The sequence below is a fragment of the Selaginella moellendorffii genome, unplaced genomic scaffold (genome assembly GCF_000143415.4).
Source record: "Selaginella moellendorffii unplaced genomic scaffold, v1.0 SELMOscaffold_1, whole genome shotgun sequence".
NCBI classification, from domain to species: domain Eukaryota; kingdom Viridiplantae; phylum Streptophyta; class Lycopodiopsida; order Selaginellales; family Selaginellaceae; genus Selaginella; species Selaginella moellendorffii.
In genome coordinates, this window is record NW_003314262.1 from 5,194,253 (window position 1) to 5,211,586 (window position 17,334).

The 17,334-nt window shown below is 44.6% G+C and overlaps 5 protein-coding genes and 1 pseudogene across 7 annotated transcripts; 1 reads left to right on the forward strand and 5 right to left on the reverse strand.

Annotated features, from left to right (window-relative positions):
- Nucleotides 1–1,486: 1,486 nt before the first annotated feature.
- LOC9662542 (putative NAD kinase 3) lies at nucleotides 1,487–4,036 on the reverse strand. The gene is made up of 11 exons (XM_024681293.1): nucleotides 4,032–4,036; nucleotides 3,874–3,898; nucleotides 3,651–3,816; nucleotides 3,459–3,587; nucleotides 3,119–3,396; nucleotides 2,920–3,033; nucleotides 2,763–2,857; nucleotides 2,482–2,704; nucleotides 2,347–2,425; nucleotides 1,947–2,266; nucleotides 1,487–1,884 (listed from the first exon to the last, which is right to left on the reverse strand). Exons 1-11 carry the CDS (start codon nucleotides 4,034–4,036, stop codon nucleotides 1,573–1,575), a joined length of 1,746 nt encoding a protein of 581 aa, XP_024537061.1. The 3' UTR covers nucleotides 1,487–1,572.
- A 4,734-nt stretch (nucleotides 4,037–8,770) lies between these two features.
- Nucleotides 8,771–11,429, reverse strand: LOC112350694 (AAA-ATPase At3g28510-like). Of its 2 annotated transcripts, XM_024687338.1 has the most exons (4): nucleotides 9,943–11,429; nucleotides 9,570–9,894; nucleotides 9,193–9,489; nucleotides 8,771–9,138 (listed from the first exon to the last, which is right to left on the reverse strand). In XM_024687338.1, the coding sequence occupies exon 1, from the start codon at nucleotides 11,404–11,406 to the stop codon at nucleotides 9,976–9,978; it is 1,431 nt and encodes a 476-aa protein (XP_024543106.1). In that variant the 5' UTR covers nucleotides 11,407–11,429; the 3' UTR covers nucleotides 8,771–9,138; nucleotides 9,193–9,489; nucleotides 9,570–9,894; nucleotides 9,943–9,975. The 2 variants fall into 2 exon arrangements, with proteins under 2 accessions (XP_024543106.1, XP_024543102.1); XM_024687334.1 differs by having other exon boundaries at nucleotides 9,570–11,429.
- On the forward strand, nucleotides 9,193–9,724 carry LOC9662543 (annotated as a pseudogene).
- LOC9663234 lies at nucleotides 11,378–12,638 on the reverse strand. Of its 2 annotated transcripts, XR_002993856.1 has the most exons (4): nucleotides 12,482–12,638; nucleotides 12,364–12,425; nucleotides 11,558–12,316; nucleotides 11,378–11,477 (listed from the first exon to the last, which is right to left on the reverse strand). XR_002993856.1 is itself a non-coding variant. In XM_002962178.2 (3 exons), the coding sequence occupies exons 1-3, from the start codon at nucleotides 12,555–12,557 to the stop codon at nucleotides 11,609–11,611; spliced, it is 846 nt and encodes a 281-aa protein (XP_002962224.1). In that variant the 5' UTR covers nucleotides 12,558–12,637; the 3' UTR covers nucleotides 11,481–11,608. The 2 variants fall into 2 exon arrangements, 1 of the variants encoding a protein (XP_002962224.1); XM_002962178.2 differs by lacking the exon at nucleotides 11,378–11,477 and having other exon boundaries at nucleotides 11,481–12,316; nucleotides 12,482–12,637.
- A 1,214-nt stretch (nucleotides 12,639–13,852) lies between these two features.
- Nucleotides 13,853–15,004, reverse strand: LOC9646880 (ADP-ribosylation factor 2). Its single transcript, XM_002962179.2, has 6 exons — nucleotides 14,786–15,004; nucleotides 14,630–14,700; nucleotides 14,432–14,551; nucleotides 14,258–14,376; nucleotides 14,107–14,188; nucleotides 13,853–14,002 (listed from the first exon to the last, which is right to left on the reverse strand). The coding sequence occupies exons 1-6, from the start codon at nucleotides 14,931–14,933 to the stop codon at nucleotides 13,997–13,999; spliced, it is 546 nt and encodes a 181-aa protein (XP_002962225.1). The 5' UTR covers nucleotides 14,934–15,004; the 3' UTR covers nucleotides 13,853–13,996.
- Nucleotides 15,005–15,015: 11 nt separating this feature from the next.
- LOC9646881 (sodium/calcium exchanger NCL2) lies at nucleotides 15,016–17,293 on the reverse strand. The gene is made up of 7 exons (XM_024687327.1): nucleotides 16,949–17,293; nucleotides 16,680–16,877; nucleotides 16,440–16,621; nucleotides 16,233–16,393; nucleotides 15,875–16,166; nucleotides 15,444–15,812; nucleotides 15,016–15,379 (listed from the first exon to the last, which is right to left on the reverse strand). The coding sequence occupies exons 1-7, from the start codon at nucleotides 17,208–17,210 to the stop codon at nucleotides 15,131–15,133; spliced, it is 1,713 nt and encodes a 570-aa protein (XP_024543095.1). The 5' UTR covers nucleotides 17,211–17,293; the 3' UTR covers nucleotides 15,016–15,130.
- Between the last annotated feature and the right edge of the window lie 41 nt (nucleotides 17,294–17,334).

The window sequence follows — 17,334 nt, forward strand, 5'->3', positions numbered from 1 at the left end:
GACGAAATGCTGGCCACAACATTCCCAACTTGATTTTCTCGGACATATTAGGCTTTATATGAAGCAAGAGGCTTTGGAAACGAATACCAAATTGCATTATGAAAGCAGATGGCTTTTGACGAAGACGATGCAATTATTGAAAGGCATCATCACAATCATCAGCATGTTTAAATGTGTGTTTAAAGATATCCAAGAGAATGCTTCAATCCTCATGAGTGGTTGTGCTCAAACTATTGTACCATTGTAGTGTTGTCCCTTAGAGACATGTGGGATATTCATGCAAATGCCGAACATCATCCCAAGAATGATATGTGGCAATCACTGTGAAGTGATTGAACCAATAATACACAACATCCCCAAAATTCATACGGAAAAACTTTAGCTAGACTCAAGGATTGAGAGCAAGAGTAGAAAAAGCTATACTAATCACCATGAATGCCACCATCAATTGAGTTTAATTGTTCAATTGTAACCACATAGCATTGAGCAATTGCACAAATTGCTACTCCAAAGTCAGAGGAGGAGGAGGATGTTACTTTGCCATGAAAATGAATGAAAAGGAAAAAAATAAAATGGAAGAAATTGAAAAAGTTACAAGGAAAGGGAGATTTAGACAATGTAAAAGCTAAATAAAAAAAGCTAGAAGAAAAGGGAGATTTAAACAATGCAAAAGCTAGATGTAAAATAGAATCTCAAATCTAAGCACTCTTTAGAGACAATTAAAACTGCCCCTATCTCCACTAATATGAATGTATAGAATATGGAAATAGAATATAAAAATGTGCATATCAATTAGCCCAAAAACTCTAGTTTATATATACGAGCAAGTGGTCTCAATTGAAACCAATCTAACAACTACCAAAATCCTACCATAGGTTAATATTAGTATATGGCATTATAGCCGTACACTTAAACCTCACATTTTATAATAATCTTATGAATAAAATTATAACAAAAATAATAATAAAATATTTAAAGTTTATAAACACAAAAACAATAAATCAATATCCGGTTTATAAAAATATCTAGAAGATAAAAGAAGTGTTGGATAAAACAAAAGCAAGAGCCTGAAAGACATCATGGCAAAAGAGATATCTCACACCCCAAAGTTGGGAGGCAGGTACGCAGCCTCTAGGATCCTAATTAACTCCTCCATTATCAACTACAAAAAGAGTTTCAACTTCAAGTAAATTGCAATATACATTTGGAAGATTTGGTCCAAAGGCCCACACTCTGTTTGGGAGTTCTTCAAGAGAAACGTCCACATTAAGCTGCAGGATAGTGGAGGTGATTTCAAGTGATACTGAAAAGGCCACCCTTGATTTTTGGGTTGAAGGCTTTGTTCATGGCTAGAAGGACAAGAAAAATATAACCTAGAAGCACACACTACCTTGGAAGATAAGTATATACATCTATAGCTAGAGGAATTGCAAGAACTTCATTCTGAAAGTTGAAATATAATGAGCTGGACATACTCCTCCACCTCTTATTCAAACCCGATATTCCATGAAAATCCTAATCCAAAAATAAACAGTATTTGTGAAGTTCAGGTCCATGCACTCACGTATCTTATTAAATGTTCAAACGAATGTCCTTGCCACCTTGGAGCTTCCTCATGTTCCAATAGAGCCCCTCCTTGACGCCCTCAAGGAAAGCATTGGTAGACTCGAGCGTGCACGCAGTGGGGACCGGCCACGACGAGAGGTGGCACACGAGCGCGTCACCACAGCCGAGCTGGAGCCTCTCTCGCCCATCAAACGAAACCCAGGCATCGCCGCGGCTCTTCTCGGGCACCTGGACTCGTAGCGTTACGTGCTCGGGGAGGATAAGCGGCCGAAACGAGAGGGAATGCGGGCAAATTGGAGTGAAAAGCATTGCCGCAACCTGGAGAACAAACGCAAAGAATCAAAAGGAAAACCTACCATGAATCAAAACTTTCAAGTTACCTGTGGATGCACCATCGATCCTCCTGCTGATAACGAGTAGGCTGTGCTTCCCGATGGCGTGGAGAGGATGAGGCCGTCGCCCTGTACGTTTGTGACGAAGATGTTGTCGCAGTAGCACTCGAGGTTGGTTAAGAAGGAGGACATCCCCCTGTCGATGGCGACCTCGTTGAGGACGATGTAAACTTCCTCTCCGGCTTGTTTCTTCCTGCTCTTGGAGCTGGAGCTGTGGCGAATGATCCGGCAGTGCAAGCGGTGGCGGATGGTGATGTATGCGGGGCCTTTCATCACCGAGAGGAGGCATTCTCTGTAGCTTTCACTCTCTTTTTTTGTTGGTACCGGAGGATAGAACAGTCAAGGAGCTTCTCGATGAAAACTGGAACGAAAAAATGGTGTAGGATACGAAACGGAGTCATAAAGCCGAGCGAGCCCATTGCAAACGAGACCACCGGCGGGACCGGGCCTCTAAACAACGACGCAGCCTGCAAAAGAGATGGAGGTTGGATCATATGTAATGTTTCAGAAAATCATTCGCTACCCAAAGCACGGTGCCATCTCCGCCGAGGGTGACGATGAGGTCGATTTTGTTGTGAAGAAAGCACAGCTCCTCGTCTACAAAAGTTGCATGAAAAGAAAACGAAGAACACGATTTTTTACCACTGTCCCACGTATGAAGGAAAGTCATGGACAAGTCGTCTGCAAGCATCTCTCTCCTGACGCGGGGTTCTACGTAGATTGACAAGCTCACGCTGTGCAGCCACCTGATAAAATAGCATACATTCAATCAGAGAAGGAACGAGAGAGATGGAAGAGACTCACACTATCATTTCCTTGCAGAGATCGTGAACTCGTTTGCAGTTTGGTTTTGTTAGGATGCAAACGCATTGAGGGGGCGAATCCCACACAAGAATTATCTGCAATCACGAGAAAAGAAACATTAAAATCAGATTTTGCACACATTTTGCAATGCAAAAACCTGTTTGTTTTTGCAAGTCGGAGTGCTGATGTTGCCGCTCTCAAACGTGACAACGTCTTGCTGGTATTGCGTGCTTTTGTTCCCCTCGCTAATCCACTCGAGTCTGAAAGACACCTGCACCAAAGGATAAGAAAAAAAACTTCCATTTATCATCGCTAGATCGATTTTCCTCTATAGCAACGAATGAATTTACACTCACCTTACCATAACTTGGAGGCTCCAGATGCTGGACAACAGTCCGATAGTCGTATGAATAGCTGCTGGCCGGAATGCTCTTGCTCCTCAAGGCTTTCTGGCTGTAGAGACCTTTCCTAAGTGAAGGAGCGGCGGCTGCTACAACTTCCACCGGCTGGAGTACTCCCACTCCCGGTTGGATCACCGCAGGAATCACTGCTCCTCCCGGCTGGACGAGTTGGTGCGACTCGGGACGGTAAGTTACGATCCTCTCTTGTCTTACAACTTGGCCTCCCACGGATTCTGGGAAAGATCATACATGCATGCCAGAGGATGAAACGAATGAACCTTGTGCAAGACAATACCTTGGACAACCCTTTCGGTGCGATGGATTTGCAAGTTTTGGAGATCCTCGTACTTCTTCTTCCATTTCTCGGCTTCTTCCTCGGCATGGACTTTGCTGTCGATAACTTGCTGCAGTGCTCGTGCAGCAGCTGGAAAAAGGAAAGAAGAAAACAAAAAAAAGTTCTAAGAAAGTGAGATCTACAGAGACTCACTTTGGAGGACCTCAGAAACCTTGACGAGCTGAGCGTTGGTATCGTGAATGGCTGCGCTAGTCTCAGCGGACCGCTCTACCTCTTGCTCGGTGGTCACAAATGTGGGCGCAATTTGTTCCTCCACGCGCCCCACCGAGCCTGGGACGCCGCCACCCTCTGGCACAAACTTCAGCGAAGAAAAATATCAGCACACAAACGATCCAACAAAACCCCATCGCCTCACCTGCGGCCACAAAATGCGTTGCCGTCTCCATTCAAACTGTTTTAGGGCTTATGTGGAAATATAAATTGGTTTGTTGGTAAAGTTTAATATTAATAATTTTGTTTATCAGTAATATAAATTGTGTTTACTATCCATGAGTAAATTTTGAAGAGGATTACCCCATGAATCGATTTTATTAAGACTTCATTCTCACCAAGAGTTGAGACATATATGCTTTAGGTGGCTTTAAGGTTTTATCTTTCTCTTGGTTCAATCAGATATGATAGGAAGATCTCTAAGCTTTGGCCACTAATTTTTAATTCCTTTTTTATGATGTTTATAACACAGTCCTTGGAGAGCACTCTCCATATATACAACTCTTGGCATACAAAATTAGAGCAATCTTAATAGGAATTTAATAATATTTCTAGCCACTAGAGTCTAACCTAGAGCTTTTGCGAGAAACGCATTTGCATTACATATAGAACTACATGGTCCTTTACATAATGAATGTGGTTACCTTAAACTTTATGATCATAATGTATGTGAGATATTTTCATGCAAGATCATTATGTTCCATAACACAATGCTTATCATTTAGTTTGTCAAAAGTTTTTTTGCATCAACAGTGCTCCAACACTTTCAATCTAAACCAACATAGTTCAACTTGAGAACTAGGATCTTACTAGATTAATTTATTAAAGAATATTCTATATAATGTTTCTAAAATTATATTTTTTAAAAAATATTTATCTAATCAATTATTAAGTTAAAATACAAAATTATATTTTTAAATAAATTATATTAGGTTTTATATATCTTCATTAGTAAAGTCCTATTAGAAAATGAATATAATTAAAAAATCTTTAATCTATAACAATACTAGTATATCAAGTATATCTTATATTGTTGGGTTTGTAAAAATATATATGTATATACATGTATTACCCTAGCTAGGTAACACATAAATTATAGTACTATAGCACATCTATGTGGGATTGATAAGTAGGGTTTAAACTCTAATTAATATACCTATTTTTATATTCTAGGCACTCACATTAGTAGAGGTGAGGTGTATTGCAATTTTTCCTTAAAGGGCAAAGTTTTTTAGCAATGCTTTGCTCTAGTGTTCAGGATTGTGCTTTTTTTTTCTTATTTCTTATTTCTTAATTCTCTTTTAAATTTAGATTTGTATTGGCTTTTTGTAAGATCTAGAATTTTAATTATTATTGTGCTTAGATATACTCTTTCTTTTTATCTTCATTGCATTCTCTTCTTTTACCATGCCATGCCATCATTGATCATAGAGTATATCACTTGAAGCTGTTAATGTTACTCCATTGGATTGAGTTTTTAATGTTGTGGGGTGTGATTATATTGGTGTTGCACCCATCCTTAGTTTGTTGTTATTTTCAACTTTCATGGGATATATATTACACAGTTGTAAGCAATTAAAGAGAATGAGTTAAAAGAAAATTCGAAAAAGCTAATGAATAATAATGCACCTCCTTTTTTAATCGGTTAAGAGTTTTAAGATATTTGGGGTTAAATGTTTTTAGGTTTGAGTAGTATTGAGCTGGATGACTTCTTGAAAAATCTAAATTTAAGAACTTACAATAGTTAATCCTATTCTCGGTGTTATACCATCTCCTATTAATATAGAGCATAATCATGACATCAATTATCAAGTTTAAAGGAAGATAATATTTGTAAATTCAAATGGATTTTGGATTATGATGAGGAACTTGATTATTATGGAGATAGCTTTGAAGATGAATTGGAGATTCCACAAAGTAGGTGTAAATCTTTTAATTTGCCATTTAATCTTTTCTTCTTACTTTCTATTCTTTCCCAATCTTTTTTTGTTCCTAGTGTTTCTTCTTCATTTGCAATATTTCCTTCTCTTAACACATTGATCATTTTTTTAATTCATAATTTAGTGTTGAGTTAAGTGTTTTCTATCTTTTTCATATTAATCTAAATGTTTATGTGAAGTTAAGAATCTTGCCTTTGTTTCTTTTGCAGAGTCTTTGATCAATTGTAATATTGAATATTCCCCAATTCCAAGGGTTAAGTCATTTTAGCCAAAGTTTTAGGTTGAGTGGGTGTCCTTAATTGTGAATATTGTTGAAAGCTTTTATTTTATCATTACTACTAAAGGGTTTATATATTCTCTTGAGAGTGTAGATTTTGTGGAGTGAGGTTAAACATAAATGGTGGAATGAAGATAACCATAGTGAGTTTGAATGAAACTAGTGCTTTAGAATTTTTTTTCCTTAAAAGAAGGGATAAAGAAGATGTGGAAGACATATAAAGTGAGTCTAATTTCCTATATATAGTGTTAAATAAGGATAAAGGTCATGAATTTGAGATAACATAGGTTTTTGATATTAATTGAAGGGAAGATGTAGAGGCAAGTTCTACTTATAGCCGTGAGTGCAACTTAATAGTGGTTTTAAAGGATTATTGATGGGCAAATTTATACATAAGACATAATTTATTACAATGGCATTTCATGGATTATAGTGGTTCTTAAAGGCCTTTATTTTGGTTCAAAATTATGGTTTCGAGGTTGGTTTAAATATTTAATAGTTATACACGAAGTTCCAATTAGTTCATCAAGATTCCATAATCAATTAATGTTTATCCCATGGTTTTGGGTTTTATTTTAGTCATGATTATGAACAACTTTTTTGGTGGTTTTGTGGGAGTTTCAGATTCTTATAGTAGTCTATAATTGCTCAGTAGAAATTTTAAATGTTCCACCTCACTTATTGTCATCACCTTTTTATCTTCTAGAGGGGAGGATGGTGTAAAGTTTGTAAGTATATATATGTATATACATGTATTATCTTGGCTAGATAATACATAAATTATAGTACTATAGCATATGGACTATCTATTTAGGATTGAATTTGGTCCATCCATTCTTGTATATAATTAAGGGTCTAAACCCCAATTGATATACTTATTCCTATTATAACATTAATTAAAATATTATTTTTTAAAGAAAAATAAATATTAAGCTTAGCACAATAAATTATTTTATTCATTAATGCTAAATTGAATTAGAGCATGAATAATTGCAGTAAATAAGATAAATTAAAATTACTAAGACTCACCTTATTAATATTATAGTGGGAAGTTGTGCCATACATCATAAGAACACCTTTTATTTGTTAAAGATTCAAGGATTGTGCATAAAATGTTGGTAAAACACAATCTAAATACTTCAATCGTCATCTTATCCATAATATATAGCCACCATCCCAAAATTCTCAATTCATAATTGGGCATCCTTTATGGGTAGCCTAGAAAATTGTATTAGACACAAAAATAAACTGTATCTTCTAAGCATAAATGAGGCATTTTTTTGCAACTAAGTGTTGCAATCCTTAGTTTTGAGTCAATTGTGCAAACACCAATACTAACTGTTGCTCAAGCCCATTAGGAGCCTAATCCTTGCCACCACCTTCTATGTAAAGAAATCACGAACAAATAATTATTATCAACAAAAAATATTAATGAGAGGATCTTAAGAATAGTGGTAAACAAGATGAATTAGGATTACCAAGACTTATATTTATATATAGATATTAGACAGTCCAAGTATAGCCACTAAAATTTGTAAACAACCAAAGGGAATAACTCGAAAGATGGACCTATAAAAATTTAAATATAGAAGGAAAAGGCTCATAAATAAGAGTGCACCCATTTTTCCCACCTCGAGTACAATAGTCTACCATCCAAGTGATGACACAAAATGACTATTGTATGTTGTTAAAAACCTCAATGTCAAGTAGACTATCTTTGTGGATAGACTTGACTTTGAGAGCAGCAGCATCAGTCCGTGTCTTACATACATCCCATATTAATATTGATTTAGGTGACTTTCCAGGAAGTTTAAATTTAAAAGTTTACATTTGGTATTAAAGAGGTTTTGGGTTTGATTTTATTGATTGACTTAGAAAGTTATTAGAAAAACATTGAAAGAAGTCAAACTTCTTATATAAGCAGCAGACTATAGCTATGATCATCTTTAGTGGCCTACACCAAAACCTAGAAAAATTGACACTTTTTTTATGTTTGCTCAAAAACATTATTTTCAAACACATAAACATTACTTTTCAATTGCCAAGATTGAAAACTGACAGTTGCCAATGAGAGTAACAAGCCTTCTCAAAGCAAAGCACATGTAGTAGTGATGGATTGCAAGGCACTTCTTGGTGGTGGGTGATTTGTGGTAGTCTCCCTCAATCAATCAAGGTTTTAGCCTAAGAGCAAAGAAATCCTAGAAGTACCTTTTGTCCCTCCACACATTCTTCTTCTTTGTGTTGATCTTTTTTCTTTTCTTCTTGTGTTTGTACAAGATTAGGTATCAAATGTTGGAACCGTGATTTCCCCATTATGTACCTTGAACAGAATTGTTACCTTGCCAGCAGCATCCCACCCCAACAAGAACTAACTTGTAAGGATTAGTCCATCACTGACAAGAAGACCAAGAAGCATGCAATCAAAAGATACAGCCATTGGACCAGGAAGAAACCACAACTTACCTCTCTAAACTATTTATTTGATTTTAGTGTCACAGCTGCTTCCATCTCTGTTTTTTTATGGCTTTCTTCTTGGCATTCTTTCTAGATTTCTCATCTAACGAGACTTTGTAGGATTTAATATGAAGGTTTATTACAAGAATGTAGAGTTCATTGTGTGCCAAGAGAAACTAAGATTGCTTCGAAAGCATTACTTTAGCAGCATTGATGCTCTAGTACTATTTAGATTTTTTGATTATGATCTACAAGATGTGGTCTAGATCTATGTCGTGGTAACAAAGTCCAAAACATAAACGCCTTCTTTGAACATTCTAATTAAGAAATTACCATTAAACATCAAGGTTAATGATTATATTGCTAAAATATACTTAGATATTTTAAGTATATTCCCTACAAAAAATATGTATGAAAGACATTTGAGAAATGAGACCGGAGACAATGGCGTGGCTTATATCGGCTCCATCATCGGTCTCATTGTCAACACAGAGCTCCGCGACAGTTACTCCTATCTTCTCTCCCCACATGGTCTCCGAAAACCACCATCAACTGGATCGGCGCGTCGACATTCAACCAGCGGCTCTCTCGCGCGCCAAACTTCGGCCGAGAGCGTCGCCGAGATCTTCCGCGGCGTGCCTTTCAAGTGGGTCCGCCGGGTCGTCGAGAGCAGCAGCGGCATATCTCAGAAGCGATCTTTCACTCTGGTCGTGGCATGCACACTCTCGTCCCCGACTACCTGGAGCACGTCATAGAGCGTCCAGCGTAAGAACCAGAAGAAAAAGCTCTTTACCTATTTCTGTGCCTTTCGACTAATCCGTGCCTTTCGACCACCCCACCACCTATGGGGGAGCTCAAGCGCAGGATCAAGGATGATCTCCTGGGATTCATGGACGGCGAGGCTTACTTCCGGAAGATCGGTCGAGCATTGAAGCGGGGATATGTCCTCTACGGCCCGGCCCGGTCGTTGCTCATCGCTGCCATAGCTCACTTCACCAGTTACGACGTCTACGCACCGACGTCAAGAACAACTTGAAGCTAAGCACCACCGATCGAGGACATCGACTGCTCGCTCAACTTGAAGAAGCGCCTGGAGCCCGAGGAGAAGAAAAAGAGCAAAGAGAAGGATGAAAACGAGGATGATGAAGACGAGGAGAAAAGCAAAGTTACCTTGTCGGGCCTTCTCAACTTCACCGATGACCTCTGGTCGTCCACCGGCAGCGAGCGGATCCTCATCGTCACCCCGAATCACATCGAGGAACTCGATCCGGCACTCTGGGAGCATGGATATGCACATCCACCTCTCCTACTGCGACTCCGCTTGACGACCACCATCTAACTCCAAGGATCGAGGAGCTTATCAGGTCGCGCCGGCTGAGATCGCAGAGCTTCTGATCCAGAACAGGAGCATCGTGACGGCTGCGCTAGATTGCAGCTCTCAGGAACTCCAAGGCCAAGAAGGCGGCCACAGAGGAAAATATCCCAGACACCACAACTTTAGTAGAAACGTGAAATCTATCTGATTAAACTTAGATGGACGTACCATGCAATGCTCGAAGCCTTTCTCATACGAATGTCAGTCTCCTCCTCCGGAAGTTCTAGCTTGAAGTTCCTTGATTAGCTTCTCGAGCGCAGCATCCGGTTTGTTCTTGTACTGGATGAAAACTTCGGCTACGTCAGCAGGAGTAATCTGTACTGCTCCCAGGAGCTCTTCAATCTCCACGAACAGCTCGTGATCGTCGAGGAGGAGGTACGTTGACGCCAAGACTTTGAACGCTTGGAAGGAGCAGTACGTCATCAGAATGTGGAAGTCCATGCGGCCAGAGCGAAGCAGCGCGGGGTCGAGTTGGTCGATGTGATTTGTCGTAAAGATGAGAATCCTCTCGTCCCCGATTGACGACCAAAGCCCGTCGGTGAAGTTGAGAACTCCAGAAAGAGTGACCCTGCTTCTCTCCCTGTCGGCCTTCTCCTTCTTCTTTCTCTGATCGGCACTTGCGGCGAGTTCTTCTTCTGCGGCGCTCTCCACATCTTTCGGTAGCTGTCCACGGTTCTGTAGCTCCAGCGAGCAGTCTATATCCTCGATCACGATCACCGACTTATTCTTGACGTTCATAAGCAACCTTCTCAGCTCCGCATTACTCTTCACTTCCGTCAGCTCCAAATCGTAGACATCGTAGTCGGTGAAGTTTGCTATAGCAGCGATGAGCGAGGACTTCCCGGTCCCAGGCGGGCCATATAGCAAGTAACCCCGCTTCCATGCCCTCCCCACTCTGTCGTAGAAGCTCTGTCCAACTTTGAAGGCATTGAGATCATCCATGATCTTCCGCTTGAGACCATCGTCAATAGCCATGCTCTTGAAAGTCGCGGGATGCTTGAAAGGGACATACTCCCAGGGCCTCCTTCCATCACTTTGAGCGTTCGTGTAGAGCTTCCTGGCCCTGTTCTGGCGATCCAGCTCTTTAGCATTCTCGGCAATGTGATCCAAGTAGGCCGGTAGCAAACTTTGTCGATAGCGTCGGTGGAGCGTGAGAGTGAAGTACCGCTTCTCGTCAGACCTACTCTGGCCCCAATAAGCTGGAGAACTTCCTTTCGGCTGGAGAGGCTTGACGCGATGCACCCACCAGAACTGGACTCCCTGGAATGTATCGACGATTTGCTCGTTGGTAGCCGGGCGAAAGCTCGGCTTCACCGCGCCTTTCGCTTTGCTGATGGTGAGCCTTCGCGCGGAAGCGTACTGATCGGCTGTGATGCTCGCGATATGCAGCTTCACCGCATCATAAATCTCATTGCTGTGGTTGTCGTCCAGCTCGTAGACATCCACTCTGATGTAGAAAGACACCCAAAGCAGTAGCTTTCGGACCCATTCCTGTAGCACGTACCAAATCTCTCGAGGAAGAATCGCTTGCAGGAATGCCAGCAGGCCCAGAATCGATCCCAAGTAAGCGACTTCTGAGCTGCCCCTCATGATCCCTCTCTTGAGCTCGGACGAGAAGCGCGGCATCCCCATCGAGCATGAGCCAGGAAGGAAACTGAAAGACGGAAAAGCCCCGTGAAAGTGACACAGTACGAGTGGAGTACCTAGGCAATTGAAAAGACTCGCGTTTTAGAACCCCAAGAACATAGGTAACATCATAAATGAAATACCAGGCACCACCTACCTGGAAAGTCTTGAGCTGAGTGCCTGCCTCCACTGCAAATTCTCGAAATCCTCACCGCGTCACTCCTCCTCGATCCAACTTCTCGTCTTCCTCACTGTCGTTGTTCTTGTCTTCCTCGACCGCCACCGGCGCTAGCGACGCGAAGTGCTTGGTGTTCACTTCCTGGACGACGATCTTCCCCGTCCTGGGATACATGGTCATGATCCGGAACGTCGAGTCGAGCCGGGTGCTCCTCCTGTACTCCTTGGGTAGAAAAGCCAAGTGCCCGGCAAGAGCTACGCAATAGCCGTTCTTGGCATGCGCCACCACCGTGCCTTTGATCCACACCACCACGTCCAGCCGCTGCAAGCTCCTCTTGTAGAACCGGAAGAGCTTCGACCAAGTCATGGCAGTCCCCTCGGCCTCGCCGACGATGAGCTCGTTGTTGTCGGCTCTCACGTTGAGAATGTAGAACTTGGAGTGGACGTTGGCGGTCTTCCTCATGCTCCGGGGCATGAACGCCACGAATCCGGCGATGGAAACCGCGAATCCGCCCCTCACGACGTTGAGAATGCTGCCATCCACCTGTGTTTTCATCTGCCAGGCCTTCTTACACTCGAGCCATAGCTGCTTCTTCTTGAGCTGCCGGTCCAGCGGCTTCATGGTGAAGTTCTCCGACCACTCCGAGTCCTCGCCCGAGAGGCGATACGGCTTGCTCGGCCCAACGCCGACGAGCGGTGCCAGCGCGCCCCGGGCCTGGTTCCCCTTGGCCGAGATTCTCTGGAAAACTTTCCTGGCGTGAGAATCTAGCAGCGCAGCGCACGTACCATGATAATCTCCTCCAGATTGTCGCGGAGGACGCTCGTCGCTCGAAATTCCCGGCATTGCCCTGGATCGCGAGAAGATGAGCATCGGCAGAGCGGCGAATTGCGAAACCTCACACACCTGCATTGGGAGATCGCTTGGGAAGGAGCAGGAGCTCCCGGATCGCGCGAAGCCGCGTCGTCCTCGCCAGCGCCATCGCCTAAACCCTAGCTAACCATAAACCCTAAATTTCGTGACTATGGCTTGGATCACTTCTTCCTTCTGCCGCCCGCACGCTTCGATCGCTGTGGCGCGCGCGAAATCCTCGAGTCGGGAATTGTCTCGGCCGGGCGCCATGAAATGCAAGGCGGCCTGAAGCGCCAGGAACGATCCCGGCGAGACCTCGCGGCACGATTCTAGAAATTCTTCCTCTGGAATTTCCCTGTCGAGAGATCTCATATACGCGTGGAAATGCGAGGCTCGCAGCCATCCCCTCTCTCGCCGGCTCAATCCAGCCAGCGATTTCTCCCAGTTCTCCGTGAATTCCAGTTCTGGGTTCTCGCGCTCCAGCCTTTGCTCGAATTCACACCTCGCGCAGTGGCAGGGGAACGGGAGGATCGATCTGCGCTTGCGGTAGGGCTGTAACGCGATCGCGCTCCAGTACGCCTCAAGGAGCTCGCTCCCGGATTCCAGATCGCGAGCGGCGTACGCGTAGAAGGCATTGCCGATCTTCCGCGATGAGAGATTGGCCTCGCAGCACGAGTGATTCACAAAGCTATGGAAGGGCCAGAGACCAAAGAAGTTCCTCCCCCAGAAATCATAGCCCTCGTCCCAAGCTGGCATTGCCGAATCCTCGCCTTGATCGAATCCTCCTAGCTCCTCGCCTCGATTGAATCCTCCTCCCAGCTCGCAAGAGCTCGAATTTGGGGCAAAGATGCCCATGGGCGGCACTTCCATCTCCAGCGAGCGAGCAGTATACATAGAACTTACTTGCGCCGCAGCGCGCGAGCTCGATTTGCATCGCTCCACGACCCTGCGCAATAGCTTTTCTTTCATCCTCACAAAATCTGGATCAATCTCATCCTCCTGGAATTCCATGACCGCGGTGTTCACGAAGAGCAAATCGCCAGCGCCGGCATTTGCAGTGAGAAACACACCCCGCCCTCTTCCATCCTCGGTCTTGCGAATTTCCACCGGGCCGAGGTACTCCGCGGCGTCCCTGGGAGGAATCTTATCCAAGTAGTAGTCGGAGAGATCGTGGCTCCCTCGCTCGCTTTGATCCTTGAGGAGCCGAGCGCGATCTAGCAATCCGGGAGGAGCTCCACCGGGATCCTTCTCGATCAGCGCGAGCGCTGCTGTGTATTGATGATCGCTCCACAATGCCGCAGCCCGGGATTCTATCGATGGCGAAGAAGCCGCATGGAAGAGCCTGGAAATCCATGCACGCGTCACTGGCATAGGCAAAACCCTAAATCTCGTGTAAAACCCTCGTGATTGATAGAAAACAACGTATTTATATACGTAATGAAAGAAGAGAATTCATTTATATCTAAGCAAAGCCACATTTGTAGTCTATATATTTGTAGGTAGTCATGCAATGGACGATGATGAAAGCGCAAAACTTCAAATGGATCGACCGGTCCCCACGGCAATCACTCAGCCCTGGAATTCGCCACCACACAAACTTTAGATCCCGAGAATAAGAATCGAGAATCCAAGCAAAGAAGCCACGAATCGAGAAAAGAGAGAAAAAAAGGTTTGGCTACCTTGTTCGCGATGTTGTTCGACAGCCAGTCGAGCCCTTCGTAGAGACCCTCTCCGGAGGTAGCACAAGTGCTCTGGATGTACCTATGGAATCCAAAAACCAAAGCGTTTAGATCTTAGAGAGATCTCAAAAGAGGGAAGAGATTTGCTTACCAGTGACGCTGGCGGAGGGAATGCAAGCCGAGCTTGTCGGTGATCTCGGCAGCGTTCATGGCGTTGGGAAGATCTTGCTTGTTCGCGAATACCAACAGCACCGCATCTCTCAGCTCGTCCTGGAAGGAGCAAATCTCATCGTGAGAACCCCACAAAAGAGCAAAGCTTTCAGACCTCGTTGAGCATCCGGTGGAGCTCGTCCCTGGCTTCCACAACACGGTCTCTGTCGTTGCTATCAACCACGAAGATCAGACCTTGCGTGTTCTGGAAATAGTGTCTCCACAAGGGTCGGATCTGCGCTCCCAGAACAAAGAATTGTCAGAAAGAAGAAAAAAGACACAAAGATGAAGAAAAAAAGAGAGAGATCCCGACCTTGTCCTGACCGCCAACATCCCACACGGTGAAGCTGATGTTCTTGTACTCGACCGTCTCAACATTAAATCCTGCAAAAGAGCGAGCACAAAATTGGTCAAGATCTAGAACCCGACAACCCAGATCGACCAGATCCCGATCGAAATACGCGCTTACCGATGGTCGGGATGGTCGTCACGATCTCGCCCAGCTTGAGCTTGTAGAGAATGGTGGTCTTACCAGCTGCATCGAGCCCCACCATGAGGATTCGCATCTCCTTCTTCGCGAAGAGGCGCTGGAAGAGCTTCGTGAAGGTGAGCCCCATGGCTGCTCGTCGATCCGCTCAGGCGCCCGGAGAGACTCCCAGCCAAGAAAGAAGAAGCACAAAAACCCTAGGACGCAAATGAGGCAACGAAAGCTCTGTCGTTCGATCCCCGAGCCCTCCCAGCCGTCGGATCTGGGCCCAAAACACGTTTATAGACTCCTGCCGACCGTTAGATTTTTATAAAGCTCGCATGTAGTCTAGTGCCATCCCAGGAACTGGTTGAGAAGCACGACTAAACCAAGCGACAGTGGATAGAGAAGAAACGCTCCAAACGCCATGAAGAGTGGAATCGTCGTGAAAAGCCCACCCACGCATCCCATCGCCATGGTTGCTAGAGCCATGATCAAAACTTCCGCCGAGAAATCCCACACCAGGCCTCGAGCAGCCACGATCGCCAGGAACAGCCCCAAGCAAAGCGTGTTATTGAGCACAACGGAGCCATAGAGCTGTGTGAAAGACAAGAACAAAAGCGTAAGTTCAAGCGAGCTTCTACAGAGATTTCCAGAGTACCTGAGAGTAAGTTACCGAGATTCCACGCTTCTGCTTCTTCGAAGCAAAAGTGATGGAAGAGATCACCTCGCTGGAGCTCGTCGCGATCGGTGTCACCACGAAGGAGACGAAGAAGGCCGGGATGTGAGAGGCTCTGGAGAAATCGTCGATGGTGTCCACCAGAGGAGCAGCAAAGATGCACGCCAGTGCCATCCCTCCCAGCAAGCACGCCGTGGCTGTCACTAGGATTCCTCCGAGAGTACTCGGCGGTGGTTCCTCCACGACGTCCACTTCTTGTATAGTAGTAGTAACACCATTGGGATCTTCAGTATCTTCGAGAGCGTGAACTTCTTCGTCCTCTAAAAGAGCATATAAAGAGGACTGAGCTTCCTGTACGAAGAAGGAATAAATGAAAAGAATCGCGGACCAACTGTGAAAGTAACGCTACATACCTTTGCAATCTCTGCCCAGTGTCCAGAGGTGGTACGATCCCCCTTAAAGGAACGATGCTTCACAAACTCGAGTCCGAGCTTGGAACTGTTGAGCCAGTTTGCCATCCCTTCTTCAAACTCGACCAAGGAAAGCTTGCCGTCCCTCTCGTGATCAAACTCTTCCATCCAGATCTTCGCTTCCAGTCCTTCGGGGATATTGCTGTCATGAGTCAGGCCAATGGTTTTTATAAAGTTTTTCAGCTCCCTCTCTGAAAGGAGCCCGTCACCGTTCTGGTCGAAGAAATGAAACAGCCTGTACGAAACCAACAACAAACAGTCGTTTTAGTCTAGAAAATGTCAAACACGACAAGCAACGAACCTTCGAAGGACTTCGTAATTCAGTAACTTCTCCCCGTTCAGCAAAAGATCTCCCCACCGTTTCTGACGAGAATAAATGTGAGCTCGGTGTAGAGCATGAGATCTTCTGTAGCGATGCCTGTGCCAGTCTACCATTACTTGTTGGATCCATGGAGTCATCACCTATGAAAGAGAAAAACATATCACCACACTGCCGCAGCAAAGTTACCTGGTACACGCAGTACGCTACGAAGCCGAGAAAAGCCATGACGCTGCCAATGATCACAAAAACTCTACTCAGCGCAGGCGCCCCGAGAATTTGCGGAAGCTGGACGACGATGCATGGTAATACACTCAAGACTAATATCCACGCTACGTAAGTTGTCTGTTTCGTCAGAGTGACTCCAGTCTCTGCAAAGTAATCCGAAGCTAAGCAAAAATAAAATCTGAAAGAGACAAAGAACAGTACCAGTGAGATGGAATCCTTTGGTGAGAGTTTTCTCTCTCGCGTACTTGTGACCATTTATCTCGTAGAGATCGCAGCGCCCGACGATCAGCGCAGTCCCCCAGAGCATTGTAAGCAGAAGAACAGTAGAACCCGCTAGAACACCCATGCCGATCATCACCTGGGACTGGGCCGTTTCCTTGTCTCCAAAGATCCCAGAAACTATCAACCAAGAACTATCAAACGACCAAAGAGAAAGAAGAAAGTGGAAGGAAAAGACCTGGAACTCTTACCGAGAATCACCGCTGCGTCTGGAATGGTACAAATGATTGGGAGGCAAAGGCCACCGACGATCCCCGGATGCGCGATCTCCAGCAGCAGCTCGCTGCCATTGAGGAGGAGCTGCGCGGCCTTGACGAACGCGTAGCTGTAGACGATGAGCAAGAAGACGCTGCCTCCCAGCTTTTCGGAGCACGGGAAAATCCCATAGCTCTCCTGGCACGCCTTGCCCTCGCGGCGGAGGAGAGAAAGAAGATCGGCGGTCTCTACCTGCATTGGACGCTCCGCGGAGGGACGATCATGGGAGCTCGAAACCCTAGCGAGTTCTTGCGCGCAACAAACCAGCAAAAGCAACACCACAGGCGCTCGCCACATTTTCCCTTCCAAATGGCCAACCGAA